A 20,104-nucleotide genomic window follows, 5' to 3' on the forward strand; every position below is an offset into this window, starting at 1 on the left:
TGCTAACATTCTAATAAATAGGGGGAAAAAATCATTTTTTTTACAAACAATAAAACAAGATTCAACAAGTTGAAAAATTTTGATTCCTATAAGTACAACTTTTTAAAAAATTCAAAATGCAAAAACAAATGCAATATTTCAGAAAGTAACAATTGGAAAGTGGCCTTTATATAACATAGGGTAAAATCTGTAAATAAAATTTAAAAATAAATATAAAACTGCGATGATAAACATTTTTTTCTTTTTGTACATACAATGATTATTTGAAAATTCTTTAAGACTACTGACAATTACACCAACTAATATATTAATAAGAATCAAATTTCAAAAAGTTTAACATGGAAGAGAAAAACCAACTGAAAGTTTGCATTTCAAAATCAAAACTAGATTCATTATTTTAACAATTAAAATTTATACATAATAAATACAATTTTATAAATAAAACTGGGAAAATGCAGAAGCTTTGCTTTAGATGCATTTGTACCAAAGTTTATCATCAAGTACTATTGCCCACCTATGGATATTTCCAACTTTTCCTTCATATAAACTATAATTAACAACAGTCTATACCAATTTAGAAGCTGCAAATATTTCCATGCTTTTGATCCAATATATTATAGATGCATGCATCTTCCAATGGAACTTTTTAATCACATTTTAGCAATTATCCTTCAATCCTTTCTTTGTGTAGTTATTATTCTTGACCAAGAATACTCCATTCCAATCTAACTTGTCCAAATGTTCAATTTTTCAGTAATGATGGAATGTATAAGAATGAAGTTTCTTGAATGTTCTAACATAACGCTTGCCAATCAATCCAGGATAAAAACGGCCAAGACAGTGCATGCATCTTTATTTCAGTTGGTCAGTTGCAGTCCACTTTAAGTACTTTTAGTTATTTCCATTTTCTTTGTCTGCCATGGGCATTTGTTCTCGAGGAGAATTGATGACTACTTTACCCTTGAAGATTTTGCCAGCCACCAATTCTTCTAAGCCCTGAAATACATTAAGCATTTAATAAAATGAAATATAATGAAATGAAATCTAAGCATCATAATAAAAACAAGCTTTCACCATTGAAGGAAAAAAAATGGGTAATTTTGTAGTGGTACCCCCTACAAAATTACTCAATTTACTCAAATAGTTTTTAAGCTATATGTTAAGATATCCAATTCAAACTTAAAATCGCCAATTATAATAGCATTCAAATCATTTGAAATTCTTAATTTACTAAAAAATACTATATAGAAACGGCCAAATGTTAAACATAACTCTGAGAGTAATGTATGCATAAATAGTACAACATTTAATAAATGCATTATGTATTCTTAACCCTTATCGTGGCAAGATTGCTTTTTTGAAGAAAAGCAATCTTTTAAGCTAAAATTGACATTAAAACAAGAAATTCCTTCGAAGCAATTTAATTTAAAGTAGAATAAAAGCAGAAAGAAAGCGCTAGACAAAAAATATCCCTTATCGTGGCAAGATTGCTTTTTTATAAAGTTGTATGTATGGTATACTATACAAAATGAACATAAGGGTTAAATTAAAATAAGGAACTCAAGTTTATGCATTGTTTTTCTATTCTGATTTATATGAAGAAACATACAGATGGAGACTTATGAGATTGTGTTCATGAGCAAGCATTTCATTTAATATTAATCATAATTAGAAGAATCCTACTAAAAATAACAAGGGGGAAAAAACATGCATATTTGTAAATCTTAAATTTTGTTACACAACAAAGATAAAAGGATAGCTCTATAATAGCATCCTGCATGAACAGAAAGCCTCAATGTCATTTTAATCAAATCATAATTCAAGATATTACAGGCTTTGTATAGTTTTAAGCGACATTTTAAATTGCATTAACGACAAAAAGCATATTTGAATATAAAATAACTGCAAACTACAGCTTTTTTCAACACTGTACAATAATTATTAATTTTTATTTTATCAAGTGATTAATACAAATGAGTAATAAATTATGTTAATTTACGCTTTTGAAATTTCGTCTTTTTTTCAGCAAAAACCCAAACTTTTGAATCATTCTTTATCTTTCAAAATCCAATCACAGAAATTAAATTTCTGAAATACATCTAGCCATTATGAATAACATCATGAGCCTCTACAGAAAGCAAAATCAACAATTTTCTTTAGTCGATTTTCCAAATGATAAGACATGCACTAATAGATTTCTTAGCCTATTAGGGCAAGGAATTTTATGAGCATACTTTTTGGCATTTCTTAATTTTTGACTCTTTAAGAGAGCATGTCAATGGTTACTTATGTTTCCACAATTTAATTTAATCATCTCCAAAATGAAACACTATAGCTAATCCAATAAAATTCATCTTTCAAAAGAAAATTATCTTTTATCAGATTTTATGTACACAAAAATTACAATCAATCGTTTATTATTAATAATAATTATATTAAGTAATTATAAAATCCTGATAATTATTCACAGTATCAGTTTTAACTTTAGATACAACATTATATATCAGGTGTTCTTAAAGCATTTAAATTTTGTACTACATAAATAGGAATTAAAAAGAAAACATTACCTATCATAAGAGCAATTTTCAATTAAAAAAAATCAGTGCTATCTTTCTATAAAGTTTTTAATCAACAAATAAAAGCATTTTAATTCTATATTATTCTATTATATTTATAAATTAAATTTACATTATAACAGAATATAGATATAATAAATAGTTGGTAATTAATATTTTTAGCTTATTAGAAACTTAAATGCATAAAATTAATGTGGATGCCTACCATAGACACCAATTGAAGAGGGTGTCAAAAACGAAATATATAGAATATCCAATAATTTTTTACCATCCATATGATTTTTGTTTAAATATTATATAAAATTTGTACCATCAAAAATAATTATACAAATAGTGGTATATATATGAAAATTTTAGAAATCCTAATATATAATTTTTTTGCCTGTTATTAATTAAGCTTAAATAGTTTTGTGCATTATGCCATGTGGGAATTTGCAAGCTGCTTTTAGATAATAGTAGAAATTGTATTAATTTTCTACATGAAAAAACAAGATAGTTTAAAAACTACACGACTAATATTGAGAATAATATATTTCTAATATAATGCTCCAATATATTCATTATAGAATTAAATAATACTGGAAATGAATTAATTTCTTGAAAATTTACTTGATGCATATGCAAGAAAGATGAATAATTTATGAAGAATAATTAATCATTTGCTTACTTCGCCAGCATAAGACACCAAAGGAGAAATCTCACAGACACCAACTGCACTTTTTTCCTCAGCAATACTAAAAATATATTTTTAAATATTTAATGAAGAACAGTTAAATAATAAATAAGAATTGTATAATTCTACAACTTTTGCTAAATAACAACAAATGCCATTTATGCAAATAATTTTATCATTTGTAAATCTCCTAACATCTGGTATCTAAATATTCAATTGCACAAGTACACTTAAAAAAATATTTAAAGTAACAATTTTCTATGAGATGTGGCAAATAAGGTAGTAAAAAATGTAATATGTTTTGGATATGGGATTATCATTGATATACAGATTAAAAATGGTTTTTAAAGCTGAATTAGAAAAAGTCGCAGATGCTTAATTGCAGCACAATAACATCGGAATGGAAAATGAAAAATACACTGAAATAATAAATCAATGAATTATTCAATGAATAATCAATGAATTATTTTTTAACTAAAAGATGATTTTTAAAGATTGGGTGAATTTTCAAAAAAAATCATTTGACTAGATGTTTTATTCAGAATTTTGCCAGAAGATCAATGAATAGTAGTCTTGCATTCTATCTATGAAAATAAGGTGTAGCAACATAATGCGCTTTTTAGTCAGTTTCCCCATATGCTGTTATTAATATTATTTCGCAATTTATTCGTTGAAAATTTAAAAACCACTTTATTATTTCTATAAAATTCAATTAGTGGCTTGGTACCTTAATATAGAAAATAGCAAAAAGAAATATCAAAAATTTCGCAGAAATAGCAAGTGTTAACAAACACAGATATTATACATGCAAAACATGTATAATATATTTGTGCTTAGGTATAAAAGTTTAAAATATTTATATCCTAAAAAACTAACTAGATTCGTTCAATAAAATTCTATAGCAACTGGTTGATTATAATAAAAACATTTTTCTACGACTATTTTTAAAAAAACAACATTTCAACTTCTCTACTGAATTTTTCACAGTTTTCAAATTATTTTAGTTTGAATTTTAAAGCATGTTCAGCTGTAACAGCATTGTACAATATATTGTCAAAAAAGGCTCTTGTTTCATTAATATATTGTTTCTTGCCAATTTTATATATCAATATGCTTAAAACAAAGGAATAAACTTAAGACAAAATATGAAAACAAAGTAAAACTACAAAGAAAGGTAATTATAATTAGGTTATTATTTTTGCAAATACTACATTCATTTCTAATAGTTAATAGTTATGTTGTTGATTTCAAGTGCATGAATTTTTTTACATTAATGATAAACTTCAACTTAATTAACATGTCATCATATTAAATGCAAAAGTTATTAAAAATTTCAAAAGATTAAGATTATAAAACATATACATACTCTTTCTTTTCTTCCCCATTGCCAACTACCTTAAGATCTCTGAAATAAAATAATTTCTACTTAAATTTTAGATTTTGTATGCATTCAAGTAAAGAATATAAATAATATTACTAAAAAAGTAATGTATAAATCGGGGGGGGGGGGGTTGAATGGCTTTATATGAACTGTAAATAAAATTATGATATTATAAAAGAAAAACAGCACAATTTAAGAAAATAATAAGCACAAATAACTCATCACATTTTAAAAGTATATTTATGTATGTACTTTATCTACAATACAAAACTAATGGGTAAATAACAAACAATAATGTTGGTAAAAAAAAGAAGAAAAAAAAAAAGAGACCAATTTTTCTAATCACTAACTTCTTTGATACAAAAACACATAAAATATAACTAATTAAAAATATTCGCAGGAAGTAAAAAATATACTTACAAAAAAAGTAAATTATGTTCAATATTGAAATATATAAGATGTAAGACTTAGTTATGATCAACTACATTTAACTACCTTCAGTGAAAGAAAGCACATCGTGAAAAAATAAAGTATAGGGACAGAGGGCCCAGACAGATCCACCAAATTCTTCGAGAAAATTCTTATAAACAATTTGTTGGCATTTTAAGTATATGTAGCACTGAAGGATGATGAATTGTAAAATATATTTAGATATTGTTCAAAGAAACTAATAATAAAAAATGAATGTGTGTTGGTGTTTTCTAGTGCAAATTGTTTGACCATGTACACAAATTTGGTACAAAATAAGAATTTTTTAATGCAATACACCTGAACTAAAAAACAAATTTTAAAAAGCATATAAAATTAAACAACGGTTAATTTAAATATATTTCAAAAACATAGTAAAATGTCCTAAAAAATGTACAAAAATGTTGAAAAAAGAAATGTAGAAATCAAAAGAAAAAAATGAAGAAAAAAAGAAAAGAATCGTAGTAAATTTTTTTTACAAAAAATAAAAAATGGCATACTTAAGAATTACATTTCAAGTTTCATTCCTAATTGTGAAAACTGCACTCGGCTTTTTGAAAACACACAATCTTACGAATTAAATTAATTTTGGCCCATACTTACACAGAAACAAAATCATCTCCTTGTTCTTCTGCAAATCGTCCACCCGCATCTCTGATGTACTGTCTGTGTAAGGCATAGAGGGAAAGTCTTGCTGTGGTGGGAGTATCCTTTTGAGCAGTGTCAGCATTCTTTAGGGGCGAGAATTCGGCTTCACGCTTCACCTCCCAGGCAGCAAATTTACTGAAAACAAATCAAATGCAAGAGATGTTAGATTAAAAGTAATTAATGGGACTGTAGATTAAATACAAAAGGAACAGATATTAAGTCATTGGCATTTTAAAATCAAATTATTGCTCTTCAAGATCATATTACAACCATTTGAAAATTTGTCCACAGAATTTGAAAAATATCAGCATGTAGGTCTTATTCTTTGATTTATTTTATATGGTTAATTTTTTTTATTTTATTATATAGTATAAGTGAACACAGAAATTCAATGAAACAATTTAATTGGAATTAAAATCGTCTGTGGGAAGGATAATTTCTAATATCTTTATACACATTCATAAAAATCTTATCAGCAATATTGGATTGCATAACATAAGTGATCAAAAATAGTTTTACCACTGCCATGATTCATATCTTTATGTGGATGTTATGAGAAAATCAGATTAATTCCCATTTTTTTTTTTTTTTTTTGGTTTATTTTTTCAGTGCTTTAATACAAGAACGAAATTGATGATTTATAAAACAAATAGATGAGAGATAAATTTTCCTTGAAATTAAATGTTAGAAACTTCTAAAACATGAAAAAAATATTTTACACTTTGAATGGAGCACTGAACAAACACTATTGCAAGTTTTTTTTTTTTTTTTTTTTTTTTTTTTTTTTTTTTTAATGAGAGTCTAACTGGGGAAACGCATTTTATTAAATTTTCATTCAATACCTTTAAATGAAACAGAATGAAAAACTTGAATATGGATAATGTATATAGAATGCACAGAAAACATCATTAAATATACTATCTTGGTTGAAACTTTATCAATAGCAAATTCATGAATCTTCAGACTTAAGTACAATATCAATAAGCATAATATGGTGGATTTTCCTAAGAAAATGTAGAAAATATTGCATATCAATAAATACTAAGTACATTTGCAATATAATAAAACACTAGCTGCCTTTGACAATCAGTTTGTTTACCCAGATTGTGTTTCAGTTGTTCAGTTGTTTTAATTTATTGCAAAATTAAAAAGTATGTATTGCAAAATAAAAAGTAGAAGTGAAAATCTTGCTATGGAATCGATTCATAAAAACACACACAATTGAATGTTTTGCAGGATGTTTGAATTCTATCAAAGTATTAAAAAATATATTGTTATATATAGTGCATCAAATTGAATTGAACATGAACCAATATTGAATTGAAATAATATTAAACTAATTTCATATTTCATTGTATATATAAAAAATAACTTTATTCTTCAAAAAGGAAATATAAATACTTACTCTGAGAACTCAAATACATCAAACACAAATTTCTCTAATTTAATGCCATTGGGCTTCATAGGTTTTATTGTTTTGCCATCATCTCCAGCATATGGGATTTTTTTCTCTGCAATGTGGTACTTAAGTTTCTTATCACCACTGAAATAAAATGCACAACATTAAGGAGTGATAAATATAAAATGCACATTTTTTGAGTAAAACTGAAATTTTAAATAATTCAAAGATTATCTTAATCACAAAATTTATTAAACATAGCCGGAAATGCTCCTTAATCCCATTGAACACATACAAAACTATTTGAAGAAAAACCGAACATTTAAGTTAAAAAAAACTAAATCATTTTTAAGTACATTAAAAAGGTCTTCCAATTCAACAATATATAGTTTAATCCCTATAGGGCAATTAAAAACGTCAACAAGCAAGTATCAACCTTTTTGGCAAGGGGGGGGCAGCTATAAGATCAATGAGATATCCATAATAGATCAACACAGATATATTAAAATGTTCTACCTGAAATATGCCAAAAGATTTTATATAAAATTTTTAATTTTATCTTATACATCTGCTCTCCCACTGCCACATGCAATATGTGGTTAACAATTCCAACAGCTTCTATCAAAATTTCGTACATTTTGCTGCAAGTGGTTTTTGATATACCATGCAACAAAACATTATAAAAAATATAGTACTACATTTGTAAATAAGAAGTTGAAAAACTGAAATACTAGCTGATGTATTAAAGTTCTGTGCATTGTATTATTATGAAAGTTAACTTAATTATCACTTTCTAATGCTTCAAAAATTTCTCTACTTTATTAGTTGCCAAGGATCCTTTTCCTCTAATAATTAAACATTTTTGGTAATTTAAAGGCTTGAAGGCATTTCTTAATTTTGCTAAACATTATTAAACAGATATTGCTGTATAAGGATATTTACCATCCAATCTGGTGGAGAAAATCAAGAGTAAAGAAGTGGTTGCAAATATTTCCAGCATTAAATGTGAGTCGTCCATCTGGATTACGTTTCTGTGCTGTTGAGGAAGAAATTTCACTGTATTCCACCACCTGGAACTTGCCACCAACTCTACACACTACACCTACTGCTTCTGTTGGTACAACCTTTTCCACAACCTGCAAAGATTTGGATGATTAGAATTGCATTAAATGGATGAATTTTGTATGAAAGAAATCATTATCTTTAAGTAAACATAATCTGTATAAATTAAATGGAATGAATTTTTTAAATCTAATTTTTTTTTTATTTATAACTACAAAAAGCCATTGTCTTTATTCTAGTTTGTAAAAAAGATGCATTTTTTATACATAAAAATATACATTTTTATAGTCTTGATCAACAGAGAAAGAAAAAAGTAGCACCAGATTTAGACTTCATCAGGCCCTAAGTTAGACTTGACATGCTTTTAAATAGTACATTTAATATAAACAATGCTTGTTTCCTCGAATAATTTTTTGGGTTGTAGAGGGTAGGAGAAAGTGGAAGGCTTAAGCTAATATGTTTGCAGCTAATACACAAACACAATTTATGAGCAACCAAGTCTGACCATTTATTATTAAAAATAGTTTTTATTTATTATTTTTATTTTCCCCGATTATAAATGTGTATATCTACATCATACACTTAAATTTAAGTTAAGACTTCACATGATTGCCAATTCATAATAAAACAGATAGTTTTGGCAAAGCTGTATCAACCATTTTGCATGTTGATTAACTGTATAATGTTTTTTTTTTTTAATTTATCAGTTATACATCAGTGCATCAAACAGAAATTTTGTCCTACCTAATGTTAAAATTAAAAAAACAAGACAAACTAAACAATTTTTTGCATTAAATGAAATTCTTAAATAGAAATTGTCTGTTAAATGAAAATAAATTATGATGACTTGCTTTCGAAAACAAAATTTTAACTAAAGCACATTCTGGTGGAAACTTGTAGGAAAAGTATCAGCAGGTAGCACAACCTTTAAATAATGAAGTTGTCAACATAAAATATACAGATAAACTAGGGTTCCTTGAATTTCTCATACTTTGTAACCAAGTTATTATTACTCAACAATAAAACTGTTTACCTTCGTCAATCAAGTCTGAAGTCAGATTTTTATTATTTTCAGAATTGGAAACTGAGAAAAAGCAAAAGTTTTACACCAAACAAAGTTCCCTCATCTTTCCGACTATCGCATAGAGTGATATAATATGGCGCATTTGTAACAAAAATATGTTTCGGATGACTTCTCAAACAAAAAAATCTATGCAGATTCAAAATAGTAAATAGTTTGCTTGTTTTTTTAAAAATCGCAAAGCAAATTTTATTCATTTAAGTTGCTGTGTTTCGATTTATTGCATTCATACACAATCGAATACATAGATCATTAGTCTATCAACCTATTCAAGGATTTGTAACAAAATTTGATACCAATTAATTCTCATGATGAAACTACACTCAACTTGATTCATCCAATTCTTTATATTTTACCATATATTTCATATTATTACATATTCAGACATGCAGGGTTCGTGCAGATAGATTTTTTTTCAAAACCAGATACAAATTTGGAGTAAAGTCTGCATACCCAATTTGTCAATATCAATGCATTTTTAATTAAAGTTTGCAGATAGATAGTAAATTCCCCATTCCATCACCAACCCCTCAACTCGAGGATCTTTGAGAAACATGGAGGTTTATATAAATTTAGGTTGAAATTTTTGATGACTATAGTTCTTTGCATATTTCCTATATAAGAAAAAGAGCAATGGACAAAAGGGCCCCAAAGTAGGATATCTGATCATAGTTATGAAGTTTCAAAACAAATAATAAAATACAAGCAGTTGGGAAAAGCAAATATATATTTCTTGAGAGACATCAGAAACTAACGATATATAAAAAGAAAATCGAAAATGACAAATTTTGAAAAAAACAAAGGATATTTTTTTTTTAAAAAAAACAGACATTTTTATCAGTAGGTAACAAGATTTTTTTCCCCATGCAACCATATAAAAGAATGATGAATTAACAACAATGTATTACAATACAGAAAAACAGTACCAGAACAATTTTTCTTTCTAAAATTGCAATTTTTTCAGAAACCTAATTCAAATCATAAAAAAATTAAATTCTATGATAATGTCAAACGAATATCACTACAAATATCATTATCAAAAAGTTAATTTTACCCAAAATCAAATATAAGTTATTAAAAAACTAAAGAGACATTCATTACTAACTTTAGCAGCACAATTAGCATTCTTGCTGATGCAGTATCCAATGAACACAGGATCAGCCATTTTGACCAGAATATTGTCGACACAGTAGACATGCACATATTTGATACCTCTCTTGCTCATATCTTCCAAAATCCCTCGCAATCGAAGGGCACGGAAGAGGCCTCCATTACCATCTACAGAACAAAATAAAAGCATTAATTGATTTATAAATTGGAAATTTTTAAGCTGAATGTGAAAATGACTAAAAACTTTACACAAATATCCTCACTTTAAGTTCATTTTTTTTAATTCGTACATTTGTTAAAGCGCCTGATATATTCCTAACTTATAAATTCTAAATGCATTTCTCAAATAATAAGGTTCAGGACAACTGAATGAAAAAATTTATTGGCATGTGAAAAAAAAAAAATTTCAGATGCCAATTTATTCAACTACATACACTTGATACACTCGTAAATTTTATAACATACACTGCAGCATGAATTGCATCTTCATGCATGCAACAGTATGTGTTTGCTGACAAGAACCTTATCGGTATGGTAAAATTTTTTAATGTTATCTCGGTGCAAAAAGTAAATGAAAGAAATCAGTATTTAAAATTAGCACCACAAAAGTAGGAAAGTAAACAGAACTACTAAACAATTATTTTAATTTTAGTTGCGATTATATTTTGGAAAATTTATACCGCTATATACAACATATAACAGACCTGCTAAAATTCTTTTTTCCTATTAAGCAAGGTTATTTTAAAAATTTAACATCAAATCAATAAGATGAGGCTTTAAATACAATTGATGAAGAAGACGATTCGGATAGTTGAATAATCAGTTTAAACAAACCAATAATCATCATCGTTGTAAAATCTTTACTAAAAACATACAATAATGAAATTTCACATCAATAAAACCAATGGGAGGTGTTTCATCGAAACTTTCTGACATACTTTTCTAAAAAAGGTGTTGTCTTCCATTTCCCCCAATATAAAACTAAAAGTGGCGTACAATACCAGGCTTAGAATTTTATTTTCCGAGTCCGCATACGAACGTTTTTTGCGTCGCAGTATAGAAAAGAAAAGCGAACCAAGGATGTTTTCTAAGCGATTAAAACCAAAACATGAAGCAGAACTATAATGTTGCAACAAGATTACATATCAAATTTTGTGGTAGAATGTAGATTATTATGATCCGTGTAGGAAGCAACAAGACGAATGTTTTTAGGGACATTTCTTTTAATAATCACATTCACACACTAAACAAGCACAAAACACAAAGACAAGACATTCACGCGCGCGGCTTCACAGTTCAGCATCACATCTCATTCTCATTTTATAATTTAGCGAAATGTTTTCCTGGCGCTTTTTGGTCGCTGTTAAAACTGGCAAGTATTAATACAGATTTCAAATCAAATTCATTTTTACCATTTTGTATAATCGTTTGCAAGTTTCAGATTGCTAGTTGTTGCATAAATGAAAGTATTTAAGGTTTAATCGAATCTAAAATGAACTCACCTGGAGCTTTGGATACTTTGTAAGGAGTTTCGAGGATAATCTTTCCTTCTTGAGTGAGACACGGTAGCATGTACTGTTCAAACACAACCAAGTCGTCCTTTTGCAAACCAAAATAGTCGTGTTTGTCAAAGAATTCTAAGGTAGGTTCCATCGTGTGCTCACTCGTCATTATATACCTGATAATTACAGAAAGGATTCTTCATCAATCAAAGAAGGAAGGAAAAAAAAAAAAAAAAAAAAACCAGAAAAATAACAATGATTTGTTATCAGATTATTATATATATGAAAATGGTGCATGTACAAATATGAATCTGTTCTTTTTCCAATAACCTCACTGGTCATTCCGCCCCCTCTAATTAAATATATTCGAATTAAATTTGAATGACTGGACCTTTGTGACAGTATTTGCAAGTACTAAGGTTGAGTCCTAAAGTCATGGTACCTACCACCTTCCCAGTGGGAATCACGTCCCTCATCGGAAGAAAGTAGTTTAACCCTCGTCATTTCTGTACCTATCAGGGTGGTAGGAACCAAACACCATACCGGAAGCTTCTCATCATTTCTGAGGTGCTCCCTGGTGGGTGGTCTTTTTCTAATAATAGACAATTATTTGTTTCCAAAATGAAAGACGTTTTTTTTCAAATGAGAACCAGTATATTTGCCAGTCTCAGACAGTATGAAAAAAGGAGATTTTGAAACAATGCAGTCATCAAGCCATTTAAGCACCAGCTTCCGAACCGAACTAAAAATGATTTACAGAAAACAAATCGGAATCGGATGAAACAGTGAAGTGGGGGCAAAAAAAATCAAATCAATGGGAAGTTATCTGACATAGGCGTTCGGGTTTCTCGATCAGCAATCCTAGCAGGGAAATCCAGCATTGTTTTGAGATATTTACAAATCAATAAATACCATTTGCTTAATGCCTGAAACTTCAATCAAGTTGGGAGAGAATCGGAGGAAGTACAACACTCATGTCAGTCAAATTTAGATATTATGCAGCTGCTTTCGGTTGAATCGATTAGGTCAAACCATCCTAATGATATACACATTTCTACAACATACTAATATATTAAAAAATGACACAACTTTAATTTTAGATAGTTTTATTTCAAAGAATATATTGGTGTTGTCATATACGAGTCGAATTTTGTAATCATTTAAAAATATATTAAGAATATATTCAATAGTTTCAGCTGTACAGCTTAACATTTTTTTCCCACCCAAGGTTTTTATTAAATCAAAACAGAATACAAAATATAACAAGGTTTCGATCTTACTTTCCTTGCAGAAGTTTTGACGAGATTGGAGCATCAATATTTATTTTTGGTGGAATCTGGAAAAAAAAAAAAAAAAATCTCGAAACTCAAAAAACTAAAAGTCCTTGGTGAGCCGTTTCTCCGGTCTTTATAGTTTTACGAAGAATAAAGTGAATATATTACGAATGATTGGATCCAGTTCAAAATTTAAAATTCAACTTCTTTTCTTCGATGAGTGTTTGTTGACAGTTTCTTTAAAATTTTAATATTAGCACCTAGTTTGCACAAAATCCGAGCATTTACACCAGCATTTCCGTATTATTATTTTTTAAATTTTAGGTACATTATCTATTCTATTCTGAATCCAATTATTTAGATCTGCATTTCCATAAGTCCACTATCATCACTTATTAGTCGCCTAGCACGTTTTCGCCTTCTTGGTAAGGTTTCCCTATAATTATTTTCATAATGAGCGTCAGATAAATATATAATTATTCCTTTTGATACTTCATAATCGTTCTAATCTACTTTATCTTCAAAGTCTTCATTATCCTTACTCATTAAGGAGTTTATTTTAGTAAACCAGTGGGAATGGTCTCCCCCAAACATTCTCGCATACTCCAATAAATTTGTCATGCCAGAGAACGCCTTACGAGGCGTTGGCGAGCCATAGTTATGAAATATTAGCCTTTGGAGTGAATACAGCATTTTGACTGAATCTATCGTGTCTTTCTTGGCGAGTTATTAGGTGAATGAGCCTTGGTACGCGGGTTATAATATTCGCATAACGAATTTGTGTTTTAGACATATTTTTCTCAACCATCTGGAACAAAAATGTGTCACAAAACTGCACTTGTAGTCACAAAAATACCATAACAAATTTGATATATATGAGTCATTACGTTTTTAAATTATTGCATTTACACGTTTCTAAAAATACAGACCAACATTCGGTTAGCCCGTTATTGGATTTGGTTCAAAATTTGACAGGTATTCATACTACAGATATTAAATCTGTGTACAAAATTTTCAAAACCGACTGACGGTCTAGATCTCTTTGCTTTTTAATTATCGTGTTAACGTATATTCGAACAGCCGGACACATGGACTTCTGAAGAGATTTTACTCAAAATTTGATAGAAAACTGCAAATTTAAAGTAAAGACCATATACCAAATTTCCGCCGCTTAGTTCGTTTGAGTTATCTATGTCACAGACAGACCGATAAACACTTTCTAAAAATGTGTTTTGCAAATTCGGGTTGGGGAGGGAGTTAAAACGTAAAGATTCGTCAAAATCCCAAGTTCGAATTTTTTGACGATTACTGGACTTTCTCTATAGCACATAAAACTAAAGAAAAGTAAGTAAAAGAAAGTAAAAATGTATATTGATCGGCGTTCAGAAGAATATTGTGCTGATGTTTAACAAAGTTAGATCTGACCAACGAACAAAATTTATCTTTGATGTGCAGGTAAACAATATGCAATAATGATCTGAGGCACCTGTACAAGTCATAAAAGGAGGATAAAATATATCGGATTCAATTAACCAGACATTTTAAACTAAATGAATCATTATCATATTCAATAGTAACTTTTGTCACATGATGAATGTAGTCCATTATTGTAGTACGGCATTGCACTAAGACGAGACAGATTATATAAACGCAAGGGGTTAAACCACGGTTTACTAACCATGGTATTGTGCCTTTCTTTCCTGTTAGCTTCTCCGCTAGTTCTTGAAGCTTCAACAGTCGTTCCCCTTGCAATTGGTACAGCGTTTTGTGAGATGGAAGACCAACATCATACATTCCCTTAGGGTAGTTGACACCGAGTCGAGTTCCTTGGCCACCAGCCAGTAGAAGAGCTGCCACTCGGCCCTCGGCGACTTCTCGAAGTCCTATGGACATAAAAAAAGCTTCAGTAAATATAAACATCGCTAAGTGTGTTAATGATAAAAACATGTCAAATGGTAAGTAAATGTTATTGCATTTTATTTTTACAGATGGCGAAAAATACTCAATTTTATTGTGATTATGGTTTGAACAATAGGCAACTGTTATATAACTATATTATCTTGTTTTCTCATTCGTGTAATGGAAATGATATGTTCAATGAAAAAATACAGATTCTAGTCAATGAAATAGAAGCCTAAATTGAATATTTTATTTTTGTAATTTTTCTAGTTTTCCATTTCTCCACTTTTTGTACACGACATCTCGATGCTGCGATCATGTGCAACTCAAACTAGGTTCACATAATTTGGGATAATTTCACCGGTTTGCATAAAGGCTCAAGAATTTCCAATCCATTGGTAGTCCATGCATCAGAATAAAATACGTAATGCAAACAGATTAAAGATAGAAAACCCAAAGACAATCGGTAATTACTGGCCTAGGCCACTCTTAGGATTAAATTTCTCTCCGCCCATCATTGTTACAACGACAACTAAACTTCCTTCATAGTATGTATGGTTTGTAATATGATCCGACGTACCATTCTTTCCTCCCCTTCCGATATTTGTGTACAACCGAAAAACGGCCATGTTCTTTCTTTTCCTTCCTAGGTTCTTTATTCGGTGGGATCATTCAGAAATTTGTAAGAAAATATTAGAGCTATTCACTGTTTTCCAAAATATAAAGTTTGCCAATTTATTAACAGGAAAAGCAATTAAAAATTCAAGTTCATTAATATTATTCATTAATATGTTCATTAAATAATTTCACAAACTTATTTGCTAAAAGACGTTAAATTCTCGGCCCACAACGAATATTTTCTCGCCCGGCAAATATAATAAGAGAAAATTTTAAAAAAAAAAGTTCTTATAATTAAGAGCTTTACAGACTGGACTATTTAATGATTAATGTTGAGACATAGCACACACCAAGTTGCCGATTTCTACTCGCGTTACATCGATGTACTATTTCATCCATCCGCTGCGGCAATGTTTGAAGATTAACTTTTTGAAGTTTTTTTTTTTAATTCAATTTCTTCCAAATCCATCTCTGCTAATAAGAAAGATAAATGTATGCCTGTATGCGAGTAGGTTGGCGTTTTACAGGAAAATACCAGCTGACCAAGAGCTATTAAACATGGCACATAAACTTGGAAGGGAAAAATAATTTTTAGAAATTTTAATTAGAATTTTAAATTAAAAATCGAGCGCTCTTTACGATAGCTCCCAAAAATATATAACCGAAATACTATATATACTAGTCATGCAAAATTCTTTAATTTTGGAACTTTTCTAAAAATATTTAAACGTATTTACAACAAATATTTTATTATTGAAGTAAAATTCAAATCGTTTCTAATGCTATTATTAATATTTTGTTCTAATTTTTTTCGCTTTATTGCTGAGAGTCAAGATTTGCTTTATATTTTTACATTGAATGCATTTCAATATAAAGTTAAGTTTCAATAAAAATTTTGAAATTTTACACCCTTAATTTTTTTCAGAATCAAACAATAATGAAAGATTTTTAAAGTTTGCTTATTTTTAAACTTCTGCTTGTTCTTTTTTCTGATATAATGCACGGCTCTTAAAAAGGTACAAGTTATATATCTTATTCAAACTTACAATTTAAATATATTTTGCTGATGGAAACGGATAAAGTCACACAAAGTATTTTACTGAAATTTTTAACACACATTGATTCGAACAAATTAACTGATCACTAAAAGCGGCTAGTATATTATAAATAGCACTGGCACTTAACCATACAAAAATGGAGGCAAAAATATCCAATGCTATTCAAATTCGAAAGAAAATTTCAATAGGGTGTCAAAAGTTGGTAAAATTTATCAGCCAGATTTGAAAGCACTTGAAAATTGAATATGAAATTATTTCCATGTTTAGAAGTATTAACAGTAGCGCTAGTAATTATTTATACTTATGAAAGGAAATAAATTTTCCATCATATCCAGAATTATCAACATCTATCTTGGGTCGGTTTTGAACCACTGTAGACAAGATTTCTTCAAAGTAAGTAAAAATGAGATCAGATAAGATATGCCTAATGTCATAAAATAAATACGAGTTTTGTCTTTCTTTTTTCATTCTGCATTTCAGAAATAAGTGTGTGAGAGAGAAAGAGAGAGAGAGGAAGGGGTTTACGCACACTTGGACTGTTTATCTAACCCCTTAATCTAGAACTATTAATCGGGCCAAATGTAAATATCACGGTTCTAGCCCGTAGTACGATGATTGGGCAGGAACTACAAATAAATATTATTGATATTAAGTTGATAATAATTCTTCTGAATATCTATCACAATTATTACTATCGAATATCCCACAAAATTAAATTAGTTGTGTTTTGTACACAGTATTTACATTCCATAAGTCGTGCGCGTAAAACTTAGGACCGATTTGTCGAACTATGAAATGGCTCGAAGTCAGTGCGATTTTGTTTACGTTTTCAGCCCAAACTTTTGGAACGCAAGTCGTAGGTTAAATGGTTAATTTTTTTTATTATATTTATTTAAAATATGTTTGACACCCATATTTAATAGATTTTTTTAAATCATATTTTACTAATAAAGAGAGTCATAATTATAAAATATATAGATTAGTTTAACCTACAGCAACTCAGAAAGCAGTTTTCGCGGCGTCTTACAAGTCTCTTTGACAGCTCTAACATCTCATTTATTCTGTAAATCTACGACCGATTTACATTACAAAGATCAAATGACCATGCCGCAGGCCAAGGCTTTTAGCCACGTCTGTATCATAATTACCATCCTCCTCCTCCCAACGCGCATGGATTGTAATGTAATCCCTTTCTCTCCTAATGGAATCACGTAGTCGAATGTAAACAAATAAGAACAACGTAACAATGAAAGGCGAAAAATTCAAACAGGTAAACAAAAAACTCAAACAACCTAGAGCAAGTACCAGTTCTACAGCGGAGACGGCCCGTTCGTACTTCGAACCCGTTATACTTGAGTGTTGACCCAGATATTCAACCCAGATCCACCTCGCCCACCCCCAGCCAGAACCGGCACATTCTTTTCCTGCAACTAGTTGGGATAGAAAAAAAATAATAAAGAATTTCCCTCGGACAAAAAACGAGTTTTTTTGTCCCAAACGGTCGTGTAACGGAGCCTTGCCGTTATTATAATAACTGGTCGGATAGGGTAAGCGAGAAAATGTAGAAAGACGGGAAAAGTGAGTGGGAGAATGAACAACAAGGGAAAGTTCTTCCTGAAATCGAACTTCCGTAAGATTTAGAAAGTGGTGGAAGATTGGTGGTGACATAGTTGTCTGGATTGGGGGGGGGGGGAAGCTGTTTCAATAGAGCCGCTTCTTATCTATCACATTGGGAAGAAAGTGGAGTAAGGTTTTCCGGTGGAATGAAGTTTTTTTCCATCTGCTGCTGCCAGTCAATGAAAACAAATGTTGCGTTAAAAACCAGAAATGTTGGGAAAAAATGACTCGAGGCAAATGAATGGCTTATTGGACAGCAACTAACTTGCCACAAAATTGCTTGTAGATCGAAAAACGCATTACATTTCCTCTACTAAAAAGTGACGGAATCGTAGTATCTTCTAGAATTCGCACGGTTTTCCTTTGAATTCTTCCTTCTTCTGGAACATTCAAAAAGGTTCCAAAACAAGTGATGGAATTAAAGATATCTGTACAGGAAATGCAGCATGATTTCTAGTTTACTTACCATTTTAAACATTCCTTAAAAATACATTTTATCTATCGTATTTAATTTAATTCTATCGTATTCAATTCAATTAAAACAATTCCGAGCTCAGCAATCGATTTTCCTTAAAATATTTAGATGCAAGTAATCTGCTGTTTCCGAAATTATTATAGCAAAAATTTGATTTCTTACACATTTTAAAATTTAAGAAATTGTCTTAATAATACCAATTTGATTTACTTACCTTATTCTTTCTGAAATTTGACACATTCAAATTTAAAACAAAAGAAATTATTATTTCAATAAGAATAAAATCGTTTTTCATTACTTTAGAAAATATTTAGTTGCGAGATTTTATTCCATTGTTAAAATCTCAAAGAAATATTACTAATTTTCAACGCAATTTACACGTGGAATCAGTAACTAATAATATCACAAAAAACATGAAATGGATTATCCCGACACTTAATATCTTTATGGCACGATGATGTCAAGAAACTATTTCATTTTGCATATCCCTCATTTGTTCAAAGAACACCAGTTATGCCATTGAAAATTAAATTAGACATAATCTTCTCTGGCAAATAATTGTTAAAACAGTTTAAATAATCTATTAAAACATTCCTATAGCTGTTTAATTAGAAGGAAAATGAAACAGATAAAACATCTACTTTAACTTGTAATATTAACTCACTTATTATAAAGTTATTTTTATTTTCTCGTGTATTAAATATAGAGGAATTATTGCAATTGTCAAAATATCCGAAGTCGAGATTTTGGCGAATCCACATTTCAAACTTCCTCGAATTCAAAAATTACACTTTTGGTGCTACGCTCGTCTGTCTCTGAACACGATAACTCTGAAACGCTTTTAACTAAATAGATGAAATTTGGCTGAAGATCCATAACAAATTTTGAACGAAATCCATTCACAGGAAGTCAGCCTGTCTGGCTGTTCAAGTGAAATCGATCATTACAAAACATGGAGATATATTGATAAAATTCAGTACACAGTTTTAGCATCTAAAGTGTAGATGTTTATGAAATTTGAACCAAATATGCCATACGGTGGACCGCCTGTCGGTCTACATTTCTGCATATATGTAAACGCGGCAATTCATAAACTCAATGACTTAAAACAATGTAATTTCATACGTTATCTTGTAACAACTGTAGTTTCATCTCAAATATTGGTGTCAATCGGTCGACAAAAAAATTGCCGAAAATATATATTCTCGCCATAGATTTATAGTAAATACATATTCTCGCGACTATCCAGTTTAGGTTTAGTTA

At 29.5% G+C, this 20,104-nt stretch overlaps 1 protein-coding gene across 4 annotated transcripts in view; it reads right to left on the reverse strand.

Annotated features, from left to right (window-relative positions):
- Window positions 1-654: 654 nt before the first annotated feature.
- The window catches only part of LOC129984032 (UDP-N-acetylhexosamine pyrophosphorylase-like), an 89,909-nt gene continuing 70,459 nt past the window's right edge, over window positions 655-20,104 (reverse strand). For all 4 annotated transcript variants that reach the window (XM_056093787.1, XM_056093789.1, XM_056093786.1 and 1 more), the window contains 9 exons: window positions 14,853-15,057; window positions 11,901-12,076; window positions 10,394-10,566; window positions 8,088-8,281; window positions 7,152-7,289; window positions 5,702-5,881; window positions 4,616-4,654; window positions 3,244-3,310; window positions 655-996 (listed from right to left, as the gene is read on the reverse strand). In XM_056093787.1, the coding sequence (XP_055949762.1) occupies window positions 892-996; window positions 3,244-3,310; window positions 4,616-4,654; window positions 5,702-5,881; window positions 7,152-7,289; window positions 8,088-8,281; window positions 10,394-10,566; window positions 11,901-12,076; window positions 14,853-15,057 (1,277 nt within the window). In that variant the 3' untranslated portion in view covers window positions 655-891. The remainder of the gene's footprint in view (window positions 997-3,243; window positions 3,311-4,615; window positions 4,655-5,701; window positions 5,882-7,151; window positions 7,290-8,087; window positions 8,282-10,393; window positions 10,567-11,900; window positions 12,077-14,852; window positions 15,058-20,104) is intronic.

The sequence above is a fragment of the Argiope bruennichi genome, chromosome 9 (assembly GCF_947563725.1).
Source record: "Argiope bruennichi chromosome 9, qqArgBrue1.1, whole genome shotgun sequence".
NCBI classification, from domain to species: domain Eukaryota; kingdom Metazoa; phylum Arthropoda; class Arachnida; order Araneae; family Araneidae; genus Argiope; species Argiope bruennichi.